The following is an 18,463-nucleotide window of genomic DNA, read 5'->3' as shown; positions in this document are numbered from 1 at the left end:
CCCGGCGCTAACAAAAATGAGGCACCCAGTTCCTCAGCGGCCATTTCCCGGAGTGGCAAAAAGGCCTCAAAAAGAAAGTTCATAGTGCCTAAAAATTGCGACTAGAGGTTTAGGGTGTATAATTATGGTTTCAGTCCTCAAATGCTGTTTGGAGCTTGCTCAGAGAAGGCGATAAAGGATCAGCTTGAAATGTTTCTTTTTCAATTGCCAAATATGGATATGTCTAATTTCAAGACCTTCCAAGAGTAGATATTTACAACAGCCTTTCTAGGAAGAACACCTTCAAGCGAGTACAATTACCTATACCCAGACACAAACATATGTATTGATTTAAAAAAAAAACACTATTTGAATAAGGTGGTAATATTGAAAGAGAAGGAAAATTTTTATTGGAGTTTTTTTTGTCTGGCAAAAAATACCATTTCAGACACCACAAATTATATTCTCATTTAAAGACATCACTACTTATGTTAAAGGCACAGGGAAAAGGGCAGAGAGGGGTGGCAGAAAGGGAACGGAGGTTTCAGAGAGCAGAACTGGGGTTGAGTGTCCTTCATCTACAGAGAACATCGTAATGTTCAAGACAACTAGATTTTATAATAAATAAGAGCACAAGAGGTAACACAAGCTTGGAAAAAGAAAACAAACATATAAAGACACAGAAGAAACAAGAGAGTTCTGTTTATTTGCATCTCCCTAGGAATTAAAAAACGATTTTTAAATGCCTGCAGCACTGCACACATAGCTCACAGACATCTTATCTACAAAAATAATCTCTCAGTTGTATAAATATGCAGCACTTTAAAAGTAGTTATTTATCATCACTTTCAGAAACAGTTTTTTTCAAAAATATTGAACTATAGAGCTCCACATTTTTTGTATTTGTTAGATGTTTTAAAACTCCACGAGAGGCTCAATACATTTGTTCAGACAGTCGAGTTCTTCATTGGGTTTTGGGTAAAAGTTCCCACCCCTGGCCACATTGATTCAGTCTCTTTCAGGGGACTGAGCAGATCACCTCATTTCTAGTCCCACAGACCCAAGGTCAAGGAGGAGGTGTGCATTTATATCATCCACGGATCACTGTCACACTTGCGGCCATTTAAATATCTGCATCTAGAGCTGGGGAAATGAAGGCATCCATGAGGACACATTATTTTCAAATAAGAGCACAAATCGACAGGGCATACTAAACACATAGAACTACAACAGCAAATGAAAGATCCGAAGTAGGAAAGATTGTCTTCATTCCAATATCGATACAAACTCTATTTTATAAGGTAGCTGCTTTTAAAGCCATCACAGTACCTCCAGCTGCCTGCTTTTAGACTTTCCCGGTGACCCAAGAGCACTGACTGCCCAGAGTTGTTTCCACTTGCCTCAGGGTGACTACTGAGAACTAATGATTAAATTGCCCAATCACAGGATATAAATGACTGCAAATCGTTCTACCCTAATAGATTATGAAGATAATCAGTGATGGAAACAGGCATATGAAGTGATTTAAGAAAATAAAACCTTAAAATCATAATGGCACTTCTGAAATTCTTTGGGGGGGATTATTAAAAAATACTTCAAGTCCTTTATACTGGCCTGGAGGGAGAAACAGAACATTAAAAACATCATTTAAAAAAACCTAGACAAGAACAAAATCAATAATAAACAAGTAAGAAACAAAACTACAAAGTCAGGTTGGGCAGCAAAAGGTTTTAGAGCCAGATAAGGGAAAGAGAGAAAAACAATTCACAAAATTTGCCATCATTGGCAGGGAGATGGGGAGAAATTAAATACATATTCAAGTCTTTCCGAAGGTCTTTTGGAGACAACTGAAAGCATTTAAACTCTCTTTGGCCAATCTGGTCTATATCAGGAGACAGTGTCTTTGAGCTTGGAGACGATCTTCTTGTCTTTCACTCTTCGGTTCTGAAACCAAATGGTCACTTGTCTCTCCGATAGGTTCGTGGCAGCCGAGATCCGCCGCCGCTTGTCCTTGTTAATGAACTTGTTAATGGCATACTCGTTCTCCAGTTCTTTGAGCTGCAGTTTGGTGTAGGGCACCCTCTTCTTCCTCCCCCGACGGTAGACACACATATCTGGCTGATTTAGAGCCACATCCCCTGGTGTAAAAAACAGCGTGAAAAAAAATTAGACCAGGGATTCTGGAGCACCCCTGGGGGCTGTGTGTGTATGTTTGGAAGGGGTATGGGAAATAAAGAAAACCAGGCTGTTTGCATTTTATTATTATTTACACAGACATGTTATTTACACATTATTAAAGAAAGATATTTACACTTCAAAGTGAAGGCCATTTGATGGACCATCATGGTTTCTCAAACCATCATCTTAACAAGCCTTCAATTTTATGGCATTGTTATTGGGGACAGTTATAAGGACAGTTTCTGCAAATGTCTGTTGCACACATACAAACATACACAGACCTAAAAAAAAAAATCCAGGGTTTTTGTTCAAGCTTTGTTTTCTTGTGTTCCTGTGTTTGGAGTTTGTGAGCTCTTAGAAGCTTTAGTGGTGACCCTGGGAGAGTCATATCCTTCAAAAGTGGGACCCAACTGTTTGACACTTCTTCGGGGAGGAGGAGCCAAGGCCTGAGCAAAGGGAACGCAAAGACCCTCAACTGTGGGAGAAAAACAGGCTTATGCCGGCACATGAGAAGAAAAGGGTTGTGAGGGGGACCGTTTAAATCAAAGGAGAAATTTACAAATTTCAGGCAAACCACAGGAACTGTTTCATCAGGTTAACCTTGGCTGGGCAAGGGGCACAAGCGCAGCTTCCAAGAAGGGACCTACACGCCTGGTGCTTTCTTTCCCTTCTCTCTCTCTTCCCTCCCCCCACTCCTTCCCTTATGGCTTCCCCGTCCACACCCCCCCACACACCCCGCCCCATTCCATCGCTCCTACCTGGAAAGGATGATTTCCAAAAGTGGGAGCCCTGTGGCTGGTCCTTGGCGCAGTACACCTGGCTGTTCCACCCGTTGGCCAGCGTCCAGGACTGGTAGCCCTCCATGGAGATGTACGCCTCATGCCGAGGCTCCCCGGAACCGAAGGTAGACACCATGTCGATGTAGCCAGGCACATGCTGATAGGGGCTCGTGTAGCCCTGGTAGAAGGACACCTCTTTGGCTCTGGCAGGCACCTCGTTGGCTGGTACGCTGCTGCTTGCCAGGCCCGACACGTCCATGTACTTCTCCACCGGGAAGCCTCCCAGCGAGGCGTGCGGCGACGACTTGAGAGCGTTTTGCTGCAAGCCCACGCCGTGTGACATGCGGCAGCTGTAGTAGCCGTTGCCGAAGTGGTAGCCATAGCCCAGAGCTGGGGCGCCCGGCGGCGCTGCAGCTGCCGCTCCGGGCGCCGGACACTCTTTGGCCGAGGGAGCCTCCGGACGCGCTGCGACCACAGCCGAAGATGACGACGACGAGGCGGAGCCCGCACGCTCAGAGGTCCCGGGGTATGCGAAGCCCGAGGCCGCCGCCGCCGCAGCTGCCGCGGCCGCCGCCGCCGCCGCTGCGCGCCCGGAGTGTGTCCCGGCGAATACTGGCGCCGAGAGGAAGCCGCGACACTGGCCCGGCGCCGCCGCCGCCGCCACAGACGAGGAGGAGGAGGAGGCTGGGGCCGCTCCGGCGGCCCCACCGTCCGCCCGCAGCCCGTCCATGTCCCAGCTCCCGGCGCGGCTCATGGCCCGGCCTGGCCCGGCCCCGGCCCCGGCCCCGGCCCCGCGCAGGACACCATGGCGCGGCGCGCTTCCTCCCTCCTCTCCTTTCTCTCTCCTTCTCTCGCTCCCGCCCTCTTCCTCTCTCCCTCTCTCCCTCTGCGAGCCTCCCGCCTCCCGCCCGCCCGCCCTCCAACAGGTTAGCTCATCGCGGGACGTTTATAAAAACGAAGTTCAGGTTGGGAGGGGGCCTGGGCCGGTCGGGGGGCCTCCTCCCTCCCCGAGGGCTCTCGCTCGGGGCCGCGCCATTGGCTGCGCGGGGCCACGTGGGGGTGGGGGCGCGGGAGAGCCTGGCTCCTGGCCGGGGCCCGGCTGGACCCACCCACCCGGGCCCCTACCTCTTCCCAGCCCCTAGTGCAGCCCACCGCCCCTTCCCGCCCTCCCCCGGACCCAGGCGTTTGCGCCGCAGCCAACCCCCACGAGTTGATTGCGCGACCGCCCATCCTAGGCCCTGTCTGCGACTGAGACGGGCGCCGAGGCCTGCGCCTTGTTTGGGCCACGGCTGGTTTTGCCACCTCTCCTCGGGTCCCGGAGCTGCACAGCTCAACGAAGGCGAAGGACAGAGATGGCCAGAATGACGTGAAAACAGATTGCTTTTGGATCCCGTTGCTTAATCCCTTGGATTAGCTGACCTAGACCCCAAGCCGGAGGAAGTCTATTTTCCCTACCTTGAACAACCGCCACGGGCATTTCACGCAGGTTATCCTAAGGGATCCTCCGAATTAAGACTAATTGCAGCAGGTCCTCCCTAAACACACACATCCAGTCCACCAGGAAAATACCCACGAAGCGCCCTTAGGGACGGGACAAAGACTTACAAGTAATTCAAGCAGCAGAAAAGACTTCCACAACGCGGCGAACCTGACGATCTGCCCCACCGAGAAAACTCCTGTTGCCTGATCCTCCACACTGTTCGCCTTTACACTCAGGCCAACCGGGAATCACTTCTCGATCTGGCCTCCCCAGCCTCGGCGCAGATTCCCCTGGTCAGCAGAAACACCCTGCAGAGGGCACCTGGAGAAAGCCACTCTGCTCCCCGCCCGGAAACTTCTGCGCCTCCCCTGCAGCCCGACTCCCTCCTGCATTTTGCAGCCACCACCCACCCCCGCCCATTACTCACACCAATTAATTGAAAACTTCACTTTCCCAGGGACCTTTGTTTCACTTTCTTTTCCAAGCTGCCAACTGCAGAGAACTGAGAGGGGCAAATTAAGAGGGTGGTTTTTTTTCCAAGCCAAGTTGAGGCTACAGATAGGAGCAGCCCTGAACAACTGGGTCTGGCCTTCAGGGGAGAGAGTGGGCTCCTGGTGTCAGCCATCACAGCCCTGACCCGACTCATCCCTTTGCACCATTTCTCTGCTATGGAGCCCCAGCCCACCACCACCCATCTTAGTCACTGGGGGGGGGGGTGGACAGCTGGTGTGTCTCCTGGGGTAAATTTAAGTGTCCCCCTTAGGAGCAATATTTGATCTGAGCATTTAAAGCTTCTGGGGTGGGTGCAGAAGCCCTCAGAGTGAGCCTGTTTGGTTCTGCAGCGTTAACTCCCCAGGCCAGCCCATCTCCAAGAAAATCGCGCCCATGAGCCTGTGATTGATGAAGCCAGCTTGTCACCCAGCCCTGCCATTCCTGGACCCAAGACGCGACTGTATGGGGCGAGTAAAAAAAAAGCCAAGGAGGCCCTCCTGGGCCTGGCCTGGCATTGCAGGGTGGGCTGCTGGTGTCGGGAGTGTTGACACGCAAAACCCAGTAACCATAAAAGGCTCAAATAAAGGGGAAAGTTATGAGAGGGGCGCTGGAAAGGAAAAGCAGGGGAATTTGACCTTTTTGAAGTCCTAGATGTGTTCATGATCAAATCTGAGTCAGAGGGGCTTGAGCCTTTGCAGAAAATCATAGGGAATAGAAGTTTTCTGGTGCGAACAATTTTGGTTACTTGAAAAATGGAGGCAAAAGTTAGTAACGGAAGCTGAATCGGCGTTTTTAAAAACACCAGCTAGTGCTAGGTGACAGAGGTTGCTGATTTTTTGGAAGAGTCTGGCTGGGTCCTCTTCACCCAGCAATTTGGGTACCAAACCAGGTGTGGACTATCAACCCAAAACACTCTTATTTTTCCTTTGTCTCCCTTGCTTTTTCTCAGAGAGGGAGAACAGAGTTAAACATTTTTCCCCCATGATCTCAAAAAGCAAATTTGCTGAAATAATTTCTAAGGCATAACTGGAAACAATGAACTTTCAGTCTTTTAAAACTAAATATCCCTGTGATTCCTCCCCCCATACCAGAGATTTCTGTGCCACATTCTAATGGATAAATACATTTTAATAGTCAATTATATGTCAAAAATGAAGAAAATGAAATTCAGCTAGGAAGGAAGAATTTGTCAAGTTTTGCCGATTTGAGACAGCTCTTTAATTTTGGCTGGATTTTCCATGCAGCAAATTAAGTTCTGCAGGGCTGGGAGGAAAGTCTGAATTAATGACCTGGTTGAAAGACACTTCTCAATCATGGCTCTGCCTCCAGTTGCCCTGTGGGACCCTCACAGGACTCGGGGTTTCCCTGTCCATCCTAGTGGATATTGGGACTCGGGAGGTTTTAAACAATAAGGAGTATTGCCTCTTGCTATTCTGCTGCTGAACCTACTTCCAGTACAGCCTTCAAGGTCCTGGACCTGGGGGAGGGAATTCCCTTTAGAAAGGAGGCTCCGACTGGACCCTGTGAGAGCCCTTAAACCCAGCACCCCAGGGCAGCGGCTGCTATTGGATCATAGGGCTGCAGATGAGTACCAGGCAAAGTCAGTGTTGCTCTGTTTATGAACTAATAAGACACATAATTTACAAGCCAGGGTGGTAGGTAGTAGAGGAATTTTGAGGCCGAATTTGCGGAAACATTTCATTTAGTTTGTGTACCCTGTGTCCGAGTTGATTTTAGGTTTAAGCTCAATGGAAATACTTTCCTTTAATTGGTCAGGAGCACAGACTGAACCCTGTGTATGTGTGTGGGTGTATTATGCTGGGACTTTAACAACAGACATAACCTTTGTTAAAGGAAAATCTTTTGCAGCCAGACAGAAATGCCTCCAAACACTGATGTGTTATTCAGTGAAACCAGTTTTGTCACATTTCCAGATTTGGGAGAGAACCCCTCATTGTCCAAAGTCCTATTGAGAAGGGAGGGCAGGGAAAGGGAGAGGGGGAGAGAGAGATCATCTCTGTCCTCCTTTCCCACCACTCACTCATTCTCCTTTCTCCTCTCTCCATAGGCACCCTTTCTGGGAATCAATAATGTTCTGAAAATCATATCCTCTCTTGTCATCCTTGTAGACGATCTTTCAAATCATGTCCTTGTCCTGGGTTGGGGAATGGGTGGATGAAGTCTGAGATTTAGACTCACTGAAGAAGAGAAGTTCCTCTGCTTGCCAAAACAGTGAGCTCAATTAACCCCATAATCAGTGGCTATTAGCACCAGACAACAATTACCGGCTCCTATCAGAGTGGGGTGCTTGGAATTCCTTTGAAAGTCTTTCCCTTGATGGCCACACCACGAAGTGCAGGACACCCCCCTAATTAACTTGTAAGAAGCCAAAAATTAAGTGTAGAAATAAACTCTTCATTCCAGAATAAAGCCTTAAATCCAGCAGGACTGGCTGGACCGTGTTCTTAACCAAATCTGTGTCCTGCCAACTTTGAATCTAATTTCTCTCTGTAGGCAATACCCAGTTTCATTCAGGTTGGAAATATATATTAAGAAAAATAAAAATAACATCCTAGGGTAAAGAGAGGGGTCTCTAGCAAAAGCCAGACAGTGGAATCCTCAGTTTGGTCACTTTCTATGTCTGAGATGTATTCCATTTGGATTTTAAAACACAGTTAGGCTTTATCAAATGTAAATTGTTTGCAGCAACAACAAAACACTCTCTAAACCCAAAGTGCTATTTGGTGAATCTAGGTTGGCCTCCCAGAGCAGAGGGCTCTTGTTGGGATGGAGAAAACTCCAGTCCTGGCAGGAATGAAACACAGCAAGAGTCTTCCCTCTTAGAGAAGCACCAACCTTGCTGAGAAGGGGGTGCTGGAGGGTGGACCCAGAGCTGGAGGATATCAGTAACTTGTTGCCCTCCCACCTGCCCTCCACGAAACAAAAGCTGGGACTGCAAACAGTTTTCTGCTATTTTGCCTGGTGTCTCAAGGTGTGGGGTTTTCCTCCTATGCACTTCTCTAGCAAGGTCATTGTTAACTGGAGTCCAGCAAGTGCTCACTCTGTTGGCCTTTGGAAATGAAAGAAAGTTAATGTCCTCTTCTCCCCACCTTCTCTCTATCCCTCTTCCTCTCGCCCTCTCGGTCTCTCTCCATTCCCCAGAGCCCTTGGTCTCTATGAGGAATACGCGTGTGGACACCAGCAGGGAGAAAGGATGAAGATTAAGGAAATGCCTAACCAAGAAGGTGGGCCGTGGGGGGATAGAACGTGGGGTGGGTGGGTGGCGGCGCGAAGGATGTGAGGTGGAGAAGCAAGTGGTCAGGCTTGCTTTCCCGGCCGGGCAGCGCGCAGTTCCTCAGGCCTGGCGCTAGATGTCCCTGCAAGTTTTCCCGTGGCGTCTGAGGGCGCACAAGCTTCAGGCAGGCAGCGGGTCTGGGTAGCCCCAGAGCCCGGGAGAAATTACCCCCCCCCCACCCAGGGCAGTCCCTCGTCGGGTGCGCAACTGTAGCGGGAAGGAGGAGAACTAGAAGCAGCCAGAGGGACTAAGGAGACAGCGCAAGGACTGACAGCCTAGGGATGGCCCCAAAAAGATGCCAGGAGGGAGTCAGGCCTGAGTCGCCAAAGCGGCGACTCCTTCCCTTATAAACCGAAACCTCCAAGCCATAAGCCGTGGGGACTGTATTTAACTTAAAGAAAGTGCACCAGGGGGTTCGAAGCCTAGGTTTTAGCGATTCTGCTATCCCTCTAAACCCAGGCGGCCCCAGTCCTCGAGCGAGCTTGCTTCCGGATGCGGGCCCGCGCGGGTTTGGGGCCCGCTTAGCCCAGACCCTACCGCGCGGAAGACCGCAGCCAGGCCCCGGGAGCACGCGGGGGCTCCGTTGCAACTCCGGCTTTACCCGCGCCCCTCCCCTCGGGCAGCCTGGACACATTTATATTACCTTCAGTCCAAGGCCAAAAGTGTTTACCGCTTCACCTCGGAGGACCTGCTGCTGCTCAAGAAACAAGTATTTAGTCTGGAGGCCCAACCTGCCCCTCCAAATTAAATAAACAAACAAACAAATAAATAAGACCTCCTTCATGTAATTCCTCCTTTGGACCAAAACCTGTTTTTCAGTCCATTTGGAGAAAGGCCCTCCCACACCCTTACCCCCAATGCACCTTAAAAATTCTTGACAAACCACGGGGGCATGGGCTGGACTCTTGTCTTGTTTTATTGAGTGAGTCCTATATTTTGGTGGTGAGGAGAAGGTCTCAATATGGCCCAGAGGTTACGATAAAAACTGGGAGCATCTGACTGGTCGTTCTCAGTTTCAGCCTCCACCGTCTGGGAGAGGTGCAAGATTTGGGTATTTCATTAATAAACATTAACAGACCTGTTTGTTAATCTTTTCCACTATCTGCTATACAGGCTCAGTGTTTTGGAGGTAGGCCTGTATTTCAAGAAGATGTATGCAAAAATGAAAAAAAATCAATTAAAAATGCTGCCCCAAAGCTTTTAAGAACCTTTTAACTTGGATATTTTCAGAGATAAGTTTAAATCAGCAAGTCCTTCAACCTCTCTGTGTGGAAGGAGTCCATCTCTGTAAAAGGGATAATAGAATCCATCTCTAGAGTTGCTTCGAGCTTTAAAGGAGATAATATATGTAAAAAACACTTGTAATTTTAGAGTAAAAGCTACGTAAAATTTCACCAACATTACTAGACTAGTAGATGTGGAATCTAAAATTAAGCAAGGGACATTAAATATTGTTATGGGATGTTCACCGTCTCTGGTGAAATATTGTCTGCTAAACGCAGTTTAATGAAAAATTATAGGTGTCTTTTACTGTGAGTAATTTCCCTGACGTGTTTTCCAATGTACCTTTTAGAATTAATGTGCTAGAATACGAAATATTAGTGTTATTTAAAAGGTGCAAAATAGTTTTCAAAACCACTAATGAATGAAGTTGTCGCCTAGAAATGGTGTTTTACCTTTTCAACAGACTGAGGTCCGGTTTGGCGCAGGCTTTGGGACCAGAGGCGTCGGGTCCCAGAGGAAGGGAAGAAAGGAAGAAGCGTGGAGTGAAGGAGGAAGGGGTTGCCGTCGTTACCTCAGCCCCCAGCTGCGGCTTCTGCGATTCAAAGTAGCTCACAGCTGCCGAAACCGCGAATAAAACAGACGGGGGCGCCAAACGACAGCAATAAAGGCATCTGTGACTTCCGCCTGGGTCGCGCCTGGGCCGCGCCTGGGCCGATCCCAACCCCCGCCATGGCCTGGGCCACCCACGAACCCGAGCCTGGACCGAAGTGTCCCATTCAGTTCCCTAAGCAAGTGGGACTAGGCTGGGGGAGGACCCTTCCCAGGTTCCTGGGGCAGCGACTTCTCTTTGCCCGGGGACCCTACCGGGGGTGGTAGAGCTGCGGGCATAGACTGTGGAGCTAGGAGGGAGCGGTGGGGGCACTCGCAAGGCTAATCTTTGAACGCCTTAAGGGCCAGAAAGCCGCCTCAGGAGGGCTCATAGTGCTCAGAGTCGAGTGGCCTCTGGGACAGGGTGGGAGGTGGACGCCGAGGCCGGTGCTCTTCCGGGTTCCGGACACCCACTCCACGTCCCTCCTCCCCCCACCACCTCTCCAGCCACCGCGTGTCTATCCAGCTTTGCATTTCTCACCTTGGGGGAGAATTCCGTTTATTACCTAAAGAGGTGGATTTGATTTTCTAAGCAAAGCTCACGTTGTTGAAATAAGTTGGCGCCGAGGGGACCCGGAGAGAAACTTTTGGCATTGACTATGTGTATAAATGTATATAAATATACTTAACACCTCGTCTCTCCTTACATTCCTGACGCGCCCCCAACGGGTTCAAGGTTAAAAGGAAAGCGCCAACGGAGAGATGGGCAAATAGATTCTGGGTTTGCCCCCTAACACACCCCAACGTGCTGGGTGTGGCGGCAGGGAGGAAGGGGGGCTGGGTTGGGGTCTGAGTTGGCGATGAGGGGAGGATTCAGGACCCGCGCCCAGCGCCCAGATTGCCAGGGTCTCTCGGCCTCTTCGGAAGCTCGAAGGCCGACCTCCGTGTCCCGTCCATATCTTATCGTGTCCCTGCCTGTGACCACGGATCTCTCCTATTTTGCTGCTGGCTGGCGGACCCGCACAGTGCTTCGGGGGCCCGGACAGGGTGGGGCGCAAGCGCGGGAGGAGATGTGCAACGGCCTTGAGTGAAGATTGATCTTCGTTAAAATGGTTGCCACCGGCGTCATTATGACCATCAAAGTTATCGCCAAGAGGCTCAGCCTCCAAGCTCAGGCCGCAGGAAGCAGCAGCAAGGCTGGTACGCGACTCTCCGCGCCCAGACTCAGCACCGGGCATACTCAGGGCCACAGGTAAGAGGTTGGGTTGGGGTAGGAGAATAAGGAGAGAAGAAAGAAGAGCAGAGTGGAAAAGGGAGGGCAGCGGATGGAAAGGGAAGGAGGCTAAATCCCTTCTTTCCTCCTTTGACCTAGAAATTCGGCAACTTTGCCACAAATAATTCAATTTGAGGAGGGAGGGGGAACGCTGGCAACGTAAAAAGTGGATCTGGGGCAGCCCATATGGCGTTGTAAATCGCGACTGTGTTTAAAGTTAGCTGTCGAATTCTACTATGAAATCGTCCAGCCGAGTTCATTTCCCCCAGGGAAAATGCGTAGGCGAGAAGCCTATCCATCAGCAGGGTTATAAAAGTAAAAAACCCAGGACTTCAAGTTCAGAACTCACTCTGCAAACGGTGTAAAAAAATCAGAGAGGACCTAATGATTTCCGTTTGGAGGCGCGGGCCCAACGCACCTCCCCAGCCACGTAGCACTGAAGTGCTTTCAAAACTCTACGATATTTCCTTTCCCTTTCTCTCTTTCTCTCTGTCTCTCAGCTGGGGTGGGAGGAGAGCAGCCAGGCTGAGGCGAAGAAGTGGGGAGAGAGAAAACTCGGCGCCTTATTTGTTAAATAAAATACATATTTGGTTCTGAAATTCAAAAGATAAGTAATCCAGACAGGAGCGCAAGGTCTCCTTACGCAACTCTTCCTACATCCTCCCTCTGGTCCCCTCCCTTACCCCTCCCGCTTGTAAATGTTAAAAAGGGGGGGGGGGCTTCCCGACGATCTACTCTGGAAAATCAAAGCATTATCTATTATTTAACACGTATCTATGTCCGAGGAAAAATGAGGAAGGCACTGCATGATTAGGACCTAAGGGGCAACCCAGCAAACTGAGAGCGTAATGATGCCCCTAAATGAAGGGGGAAATGTGCCGCGGCGCGCTCTATTAATCAGACTGTCAATTTCACCCCCGAGGCCAAACCCCCGGGCGAACAGAACCGGCTCTGAGCGGGCAAAGGACCGGAGCCTTCCTCCTCACTTCTTGTCTCTTCTCGCCTCCTACCTGGATCTATTTGTCTGCTCCGAAGCCGCCTTCATTATCCACTGACAGGAGCGTGTATTTATTTGCTTATAAACCTGTTACAATAAATGATTATTCGAACGGCGTCATTCGTACCTTAATGACGAGCGAGCGCTACTTTTTGATGAATGACATCTCGGGCTCGGAAGGATGTATGGGTCATTTTGACCAGTCATTCCCTCGCTCTGGCATCCCACAATTTTTCCGCCTCCCTCCAAAAGAGATAATAATATTTAGAGGCGCTCGCTGGGGCTGAATGAGAATTAGCCCTAGGCGCAGCCCATCATTAGGACGGGACAGCGGGCCACTGTGACATTTTTTAGAAAGCTGAGATGATGGAAAGAATAAGAAAAGAGATGATTCTGATGGAGAGAGGGCTGCACAGCCCCACGGCCGGCAAGCGGTTCTCCAATTTGTCCGATTCGGCTGGCAATGCTGTGCTCGAGGCCCTGGAAAATTCGCAGCACCCGGCTCGCCTCAGCCCGCGCCTGCCGTCCGCCCCCCTGCACAGCGCTCTGGGAGACCTCCCTGCCAAGGGCAAATTCGAAATAGACACTTTGTTCAACCTGCAGCACCCGGGCAGCGAAAGCACCGTCTCCTCCGAAATCGCCTCCGCAGCCGAAGGCCGTAAAAAGCCGGGTCATTATTCAGAGGCGGCCGCCGAGGCGGACATGAGCAGCGACGTGGAGGTGGGCTGCTCCGCGCTGCGCTCCCCTGGCGGCCTCGCCGCCGCGCCGCTCAAGGAAAACAATGGCAAAGGTAACCGCGCCGCCCTTGCCGGGCTCTCTGGTCGCATCCTCCCGGTTCCTCCGCGGCTTCTGCTGGCCCTTCCTACTGCCTTTGCCCCTAACCGACCTTCTTTCGCAAGCAAGCTGCACCCAGCGGGCTCGGGAGGGGGCGGGACGCATGCTGGGGACCCTGCATTCCCGCTTTGCTCCTTGAGTCTCCCAGCGAGGCACAGGCCTGGGGGGTTCCAGGCCCGCCAGCCCGCTATCGCCCGAGTTCTAGAAAATGTTTCTGCGGGCTGTTCTAAAAGCCTGTGCGAGTTGACCGACCCCTAGCCAGCCGCTGAGTCGCGCTACGGGAAGGGTGCCCTGGTAGCTGCTCTGAACTCCGTTACCCCTGATTCCCCAAGGCCGAGCGGAGGGGGCATCCTCAGTAAGTCGGAGGGAGAGTCGCCGGGCGCCTCTGGGAGACCCGCTTGGGTCAGCGGAAGAAAAGAGTTGAAAAGTAGAGTCCACTCCCCAATGGTTCCGGTTTGAGCTGCTGCTCTTTCTCATCTTAAAAATATTTTTTAGCCAAACCCAAAAGACTATCAAAGAAAGGTTGGGAGCCCTACAAAAGCTGCCCTGCCGTCTCCAGACCAGGGGAAACCCAGAGCTTACCAAACTGCGCCTAGATGTAGGCATTTTCCCTTGACCAATTTTCCTCCTGACTTGAAAATTTCCAATTATTAAAGGAAAAAAAAAAAAACCTTCCTGAGTTCTTATTATTTGGTTATGAAGGGGTCCCCAAACTTTACTGATTCCATTAAAGGCAGAAATTTATAAGCATGACAGACGCTATCAATTCTGGCAGCATCTCGCCTTCCTCTCCCGGCTTTCCCCATCCGCGCTCAGCCCCAGCGCGGGGATCGCGGCCCTACAGTGACTCTCGCACTGTCGGCCGTTTGTTTGCCAGGGTACGCGGAGAGCGGCTCTGCCGCCGGCACCACGACGTCTGCGTCGGGCTCTGGCCTTGGCAGCCTGCATGGAGGTGGCGGCAGCGGCGGTGGCGGGGGCGCGGCGCTGGGCGGCTCCGGCTCCGGCGCGGATCAGGTGCGGCGCTACCGCACGGCGTTCACCCGCGAACAGATCGCGCGCTTGGAGAAGGAGTTCTACAGGGAGAACTATGTGTCTCGGCCCCGCCGGTGTGAGCTAGCCGCGGCGCTCAACCTGCCGGAAACCACCATCAAGGTATTGATTCCAGCACGCGCCTTTTCTAGCCTCCCCGGGGTGTCTGGGTTGATTTTTGTTTCTCCTTTCTTCTTCCTGGGTGGCCACATTTAGCTGAGGGCCTGAATGTCCGCGGGGTAGAGTCACCAAAGAAACTGGCATATTTATTTCTCAGCTGCTGAATCCGAAGGGTTGGCCGGCCTTGCTGACCTGGGAAGGCCCGGGAATGGCGGAGCCGATGCCGGAAACGCTGGCCTCTGTTCGATTCTGCCCAGCGCCTGCCCAGGTGTCCCTAGCTCATGTCCATGGCCTCACTTTCCCTTGGGCGGCAAAGCCGGCTGGTCTTTGTTTCTCTGGCACGAACCCTAGGTGAAACTTTTCATCTGCTCTTGATCTTGGAGATTTATTTTCCACATAAATCGTTACAACAAGGAGAAAGGAATACTGTATTTTGAAGATCGATTGGGTTGAGAAAGTAGTTTCCTAAACATTTTTCTCTTGGGCAGCAGTGGGGTGGGGAGAGAAAGAAAGCAACCTTGGGGGTGGGAGGGAGGATACAACGAAATTGTTCTTACTTCTGTATCTCTAGGTGATTTATTTTATTAATCTGGGAGAGACAGCTGGGAGGTTGGGCGACTTGGCGAACACTTCACGGAGGATCCCACACTAGAAAAAGAAAAGAGTAAATTGTAAGGGATAATGGAGATTGTGGAAGTCTCCCTTTGGTTTGATCAGGCTTCCTTTAATTTAGAGTTGTGACGAATGATGTCTTCATTAGACTGCGTTGGGAGGGGTAGAAAAGTCCCCTTCCCAGTTTAAGAGGGTGTTGCTCCCGCCACTCATTTGAGGCAAACGATTCCAACAAAATCATCCCTTCGGTATCAAAACCGAACGTGTGCCCTTGGGGCAGGTTGTTGCCGCTCAGAGGACGCAAGACCTCGAGCGGCGACCTTTTGAAAAAGCTGCCGAGATAGCAGACCCTCTTCAAAGGTGGCCTAGAATCCCGTGCAAATCCTGGGATTGAGAGAGGGGTGCTCGGCAAGCCTGGGTACCAGTGGGTGGCGGGGAAGGAAAGGAAAGGTTGCGTTGGGATCTAAAACGAAGCAAAAAGCAGGGGAGCAGGAGCCGAGGGCAGAAGGCTATTTTCGCGCAGGAAGGTGTGCCCATGGCTGTTCCCACTGTCGCCCTCACTACCAGCTGGGAGAGCAGAGGGGCCTCCAAGAGGTGCCCAGTCGGAGGGGAGTAAGTAGTAGGTCAGGCCATGCGGAGGTCCGGGAAGGGTGGAGAGGTCCAGGGCGGGGGCTGAGGTCTCCGGGCACTCCTTAACTCGGGCCGCGGCGCGGCTCTCCCCTCAGGTATGGTTCCAGAACCGGCGCATGAAGGACAAGCGGCAGCGCCTGGCTATGTCGTGGCCGCACCCGGCCGACCCCAGCTTCTACACCTACATGATGACGCACGCGGCCGCCACCGGAAGCCTGCCCTACCCCTTCCACTCGCACGTGCCGCTGCACTACTACCCGCACGTGGGTGTCACGGCTGCGGCCGCGGCGGCCGCGGCCTCCGGCGCGGCGGCCGCGGCCTCGTCGCCCTTCGCCACGTCCATCCGTCCGCTGGACACCTTCCGTGCCCTGTCGCACCCTTACTCGAGGCCGGAGCTGTTGTGTAGTTTCCGCCACCCGGGCCTCTACCAGACGCCAGCGGCCGCCGCTGGGCTCAACAGTGCGGCCTCCGCAGCGGCGGCTGCGGCGGCTGCGGCGGCTGCGGCCTCCTCGGCCGCGGCGGCCGGGGCGCCCCCCAGCGGCGGCTCCGCGCCCTGCTCGTGCCTCAGTTGCCACAGCAGTCAATCCGCCGCGGCAGCCGCAGCAGCCGCCGCCGCGGCCCTGGGCTCCCGGGGCGGTGGCGGCGGCGGCGGGGGTGGAGGCGGAGGCGGCGCGGGGGCCGCCGGGGGCTCGGACTTCGGCTGCAGCGCCGCGGCGCCTCGCTCCGAGAGCGGCTTCCTGCCCTACTCAGCGGCTGTGCTTAGCAAGACCGCCGTGAGCCCGCCGGACCAGAGAGACGAGGCGCCGCTCACTAGATAACTACGTCGCCGCCGCCAGGGGGCTGTGCCCGCCACTCTGAGCGTGCCCGGGAGTCCCCTGAGCGTCCCCCGCGCCCTCCGTGCGCCCACGTGCCCTCTGCGCTCTGCCCGCTGCTAACGCTGCCGCCAGGGGGCGCCCTGGCGCGGGAGGCCGAAGGGAAGCTGCCCCGACCGAATTGGGGGAAAAGAGCCGCGCGAAAACCCGGCGGGTGTACCCCCAAATTTCTATTTTTGTATTTGCTACCCAGCAGCTTCCTCGTGTTTCCCACGGCCCGTGCCCCGTTTCCCGCCCCTGTCCGGAGCTCTTGGGTCTTCCCGAAGACAATCCCCTTGCCCTCAAGCTAGTCCTCTCCGGTACGGGATCCTGACCGTAAGCCCTCAGGCCAGGGTTACTCTCCTGAACCACGTGGCCAGAAGCAATGGAGAATCACAACAAAGAGAGGGGAATGGTGGGCCCTAGTGCGTTGTGCCAGGGGTGGGGGTGGGGCAGTCACCCCCGAGGTTCCTGCTGCTCTTCTTCTTCCAGCCTTTCTTTTCTTTAAACGAGGGTCAGGGGAGGTGGCAATTCCGCCCCTCCCCCCGCCTGAGCTTGTTAGGGGTCCCGTGCACGGAGAGCGGAAGAATGGAAGTCTGAGAAGGCCAGGAGGGCGGATGGAGAGCGCGGGCGGCCGCCGGTTGTGTTTGTGAGACGGCTTACCGCGAGGTTTACCGCGTGCGGGAGCGAGGCGAGAGGGGGCTGTGGCCGTCTTCCCCGGGAAGGGCAGCGCGGAGGCAGGCGGGAGTGGCCGCCTCGCCTCCACTCTCGGCGCACCCCGGTTCTCTCTTTTGATCTTCGGTGCGGGATGCGGGCGTCTTGCATATTTTATGCAAAAAGTAATGGCAAAGGAGGGTGCCGCAGCCAGGCCGCGAGTGGAAAGGGAAACGAAGGGAAGGGGAGGGCAAGACGGACAGATCGTTGTCTATTTGAAGAAGCGTTTCCAGCTCAGCTTTCCAACTACCGGGTTCCATTCCATCTGGGAAATACTTGAATCTCTAGATATGTGGTATTATCCTGAAGCATTTCCTTAGACACTTTTCTAAGTTCGACCTCGATTCCCCTCACCCCTTTCCCTCTTCGCTTTCCTTTTCCTTGGGTAAAATGGTTCTTGGCATGTTTCTCACGCATGTCTATTGCGCTTTCGCCTCTGCAAAGCCACCGCTGGGTTGTCGAGACCCATTCTGCCAACCCCGCTACTGGAGGGGTTTCCTTGAACTTGAAGAAAGGCACATCAAAACCCACCAGTGTTAACTGCCACGTCAATTTTGATGCTAATAATGTGCAGATTATGACGAAAATTGCCAATCATGCTCTCTGATGGACCTCCTTTGAATGTGGAATTGGAGAAAAGTTCCCCGCACGGAGACCTGCTGTCAAGTACTAACAACCCGCTAAGGGAAGTCATTAGGAGAGACGGATAAGAGACTCGGTACATAAAACATTGTTCTTGGTGCATAGAATGTATGTTACTTAATGTTATCTCTGTTACCTGAAGTGATTTCGCAGAAGAAAGCCACGTTCTTATCATCTCAATTGCCAATTTTCATTTTGGTAACTCGGACGCCCTGGGTAGACTTTTCTCTGTTAAGTTGATATTCCACCAATGTGAACAGCCTCATTAAATCAAGCCCAGATATTTCCATAATGCTCCCCGCAGAGCCACTTCGCTCCTCACATAATGAGATTTTCTGAAGAGTTGAAGCCCTAAAATAACTTGCTAGTGCATGTTTAGACCCAACAAAGTGGGTATGTGTGTGTATTAAAATGTAGGTGTGCTACCTACATATTCGTGTGTATATATGTATGTATATATGTATAGGTATGTATATACATATATATCCATTCTCTTAAACATATGCATATGTAAGAGATGCGCACACATCCGTATATACCCATTGGCACTATAATCTGTGATTTATTTCAAATTCTTGTTCTGACATATTTTTGTTATTTTAAAGACACTGGATTTTAAAAATTCATTTCCTAAAAATAGGCTTTCAGGAAACTTTTGAAAAAATTCATTTCCAGGAGAATTTATTATTTTCATGAAATGGAAAATATTTCAAGGGAAACAGTATTTCAAAACTCCTGGGGTCTAT

At 52.1% G+C, this 18,463-nt stretch overlaps 2 protein-coding genes across 2 annotated transcripts; one reads left to right on the top strand and one right to left on the bottom strand.

Annotated features, from left to right (window-relative positions):
* Positions 1-1,773: 1,773 nt before the first annotated feature.
* HOXD13 (homeobox D13) lies at positions 1,774-3,690 on the bottom strand. Its single transcript, XM_044240937.1, has 2 exons — positions 2,916-3,690; positions 1,774-2,117 (listed from the first exon to the last, which is right to left on the bottom strand). Exons 1-2 carry the CDS (start codon positions 3,688-3,690, stop codon positions 1,867-1,869), a joined length of 1,026 nt encoding a protein of 341 aa, XP_044096872.1. The 3' UTR covers positions 1,774-1,866.
* Positions 3,691-12,648: 8,958 nt separating this feature from the next.
* On the top strand, positions 12,649-16,328 carry EVX2 (even-skipped homeobox 2). Its single transcript, XM_044240936.1, has 3 exons — positions 12,649-13,075; positions 13,997-14,271; positions 15,606-16,328. The coding sequence occupies exons 1-3, from the start codon at positions 12,649-12,651 to the stop codon at positions 16,326-16,328; spliced, it is 1,425 nt and encodes a 474-aa protein (XP_044096871.1).
* Positions 16,329-18,463: the final 2,135 nt, after the last annotated feature.

Source organism: Neovison vison, chromosome 3, assembly GCF_020171115.1.
Source record: "Neovison vison isolate M4711 chromosome 3, ASM_NN_V1, whole genome shotgun sequence".
Taxonomy (NCBI): Eukaryota; Metazoa; Chordata; class Mammalia; order Carnivora; family Mustelidae; genus Neogale; species Neogale vison.
The sequence above is the reverse complement of the archived record's forward strand: the minus strand, read 5'-3'. Positions and strand labels throughout refer to the sequence as shown.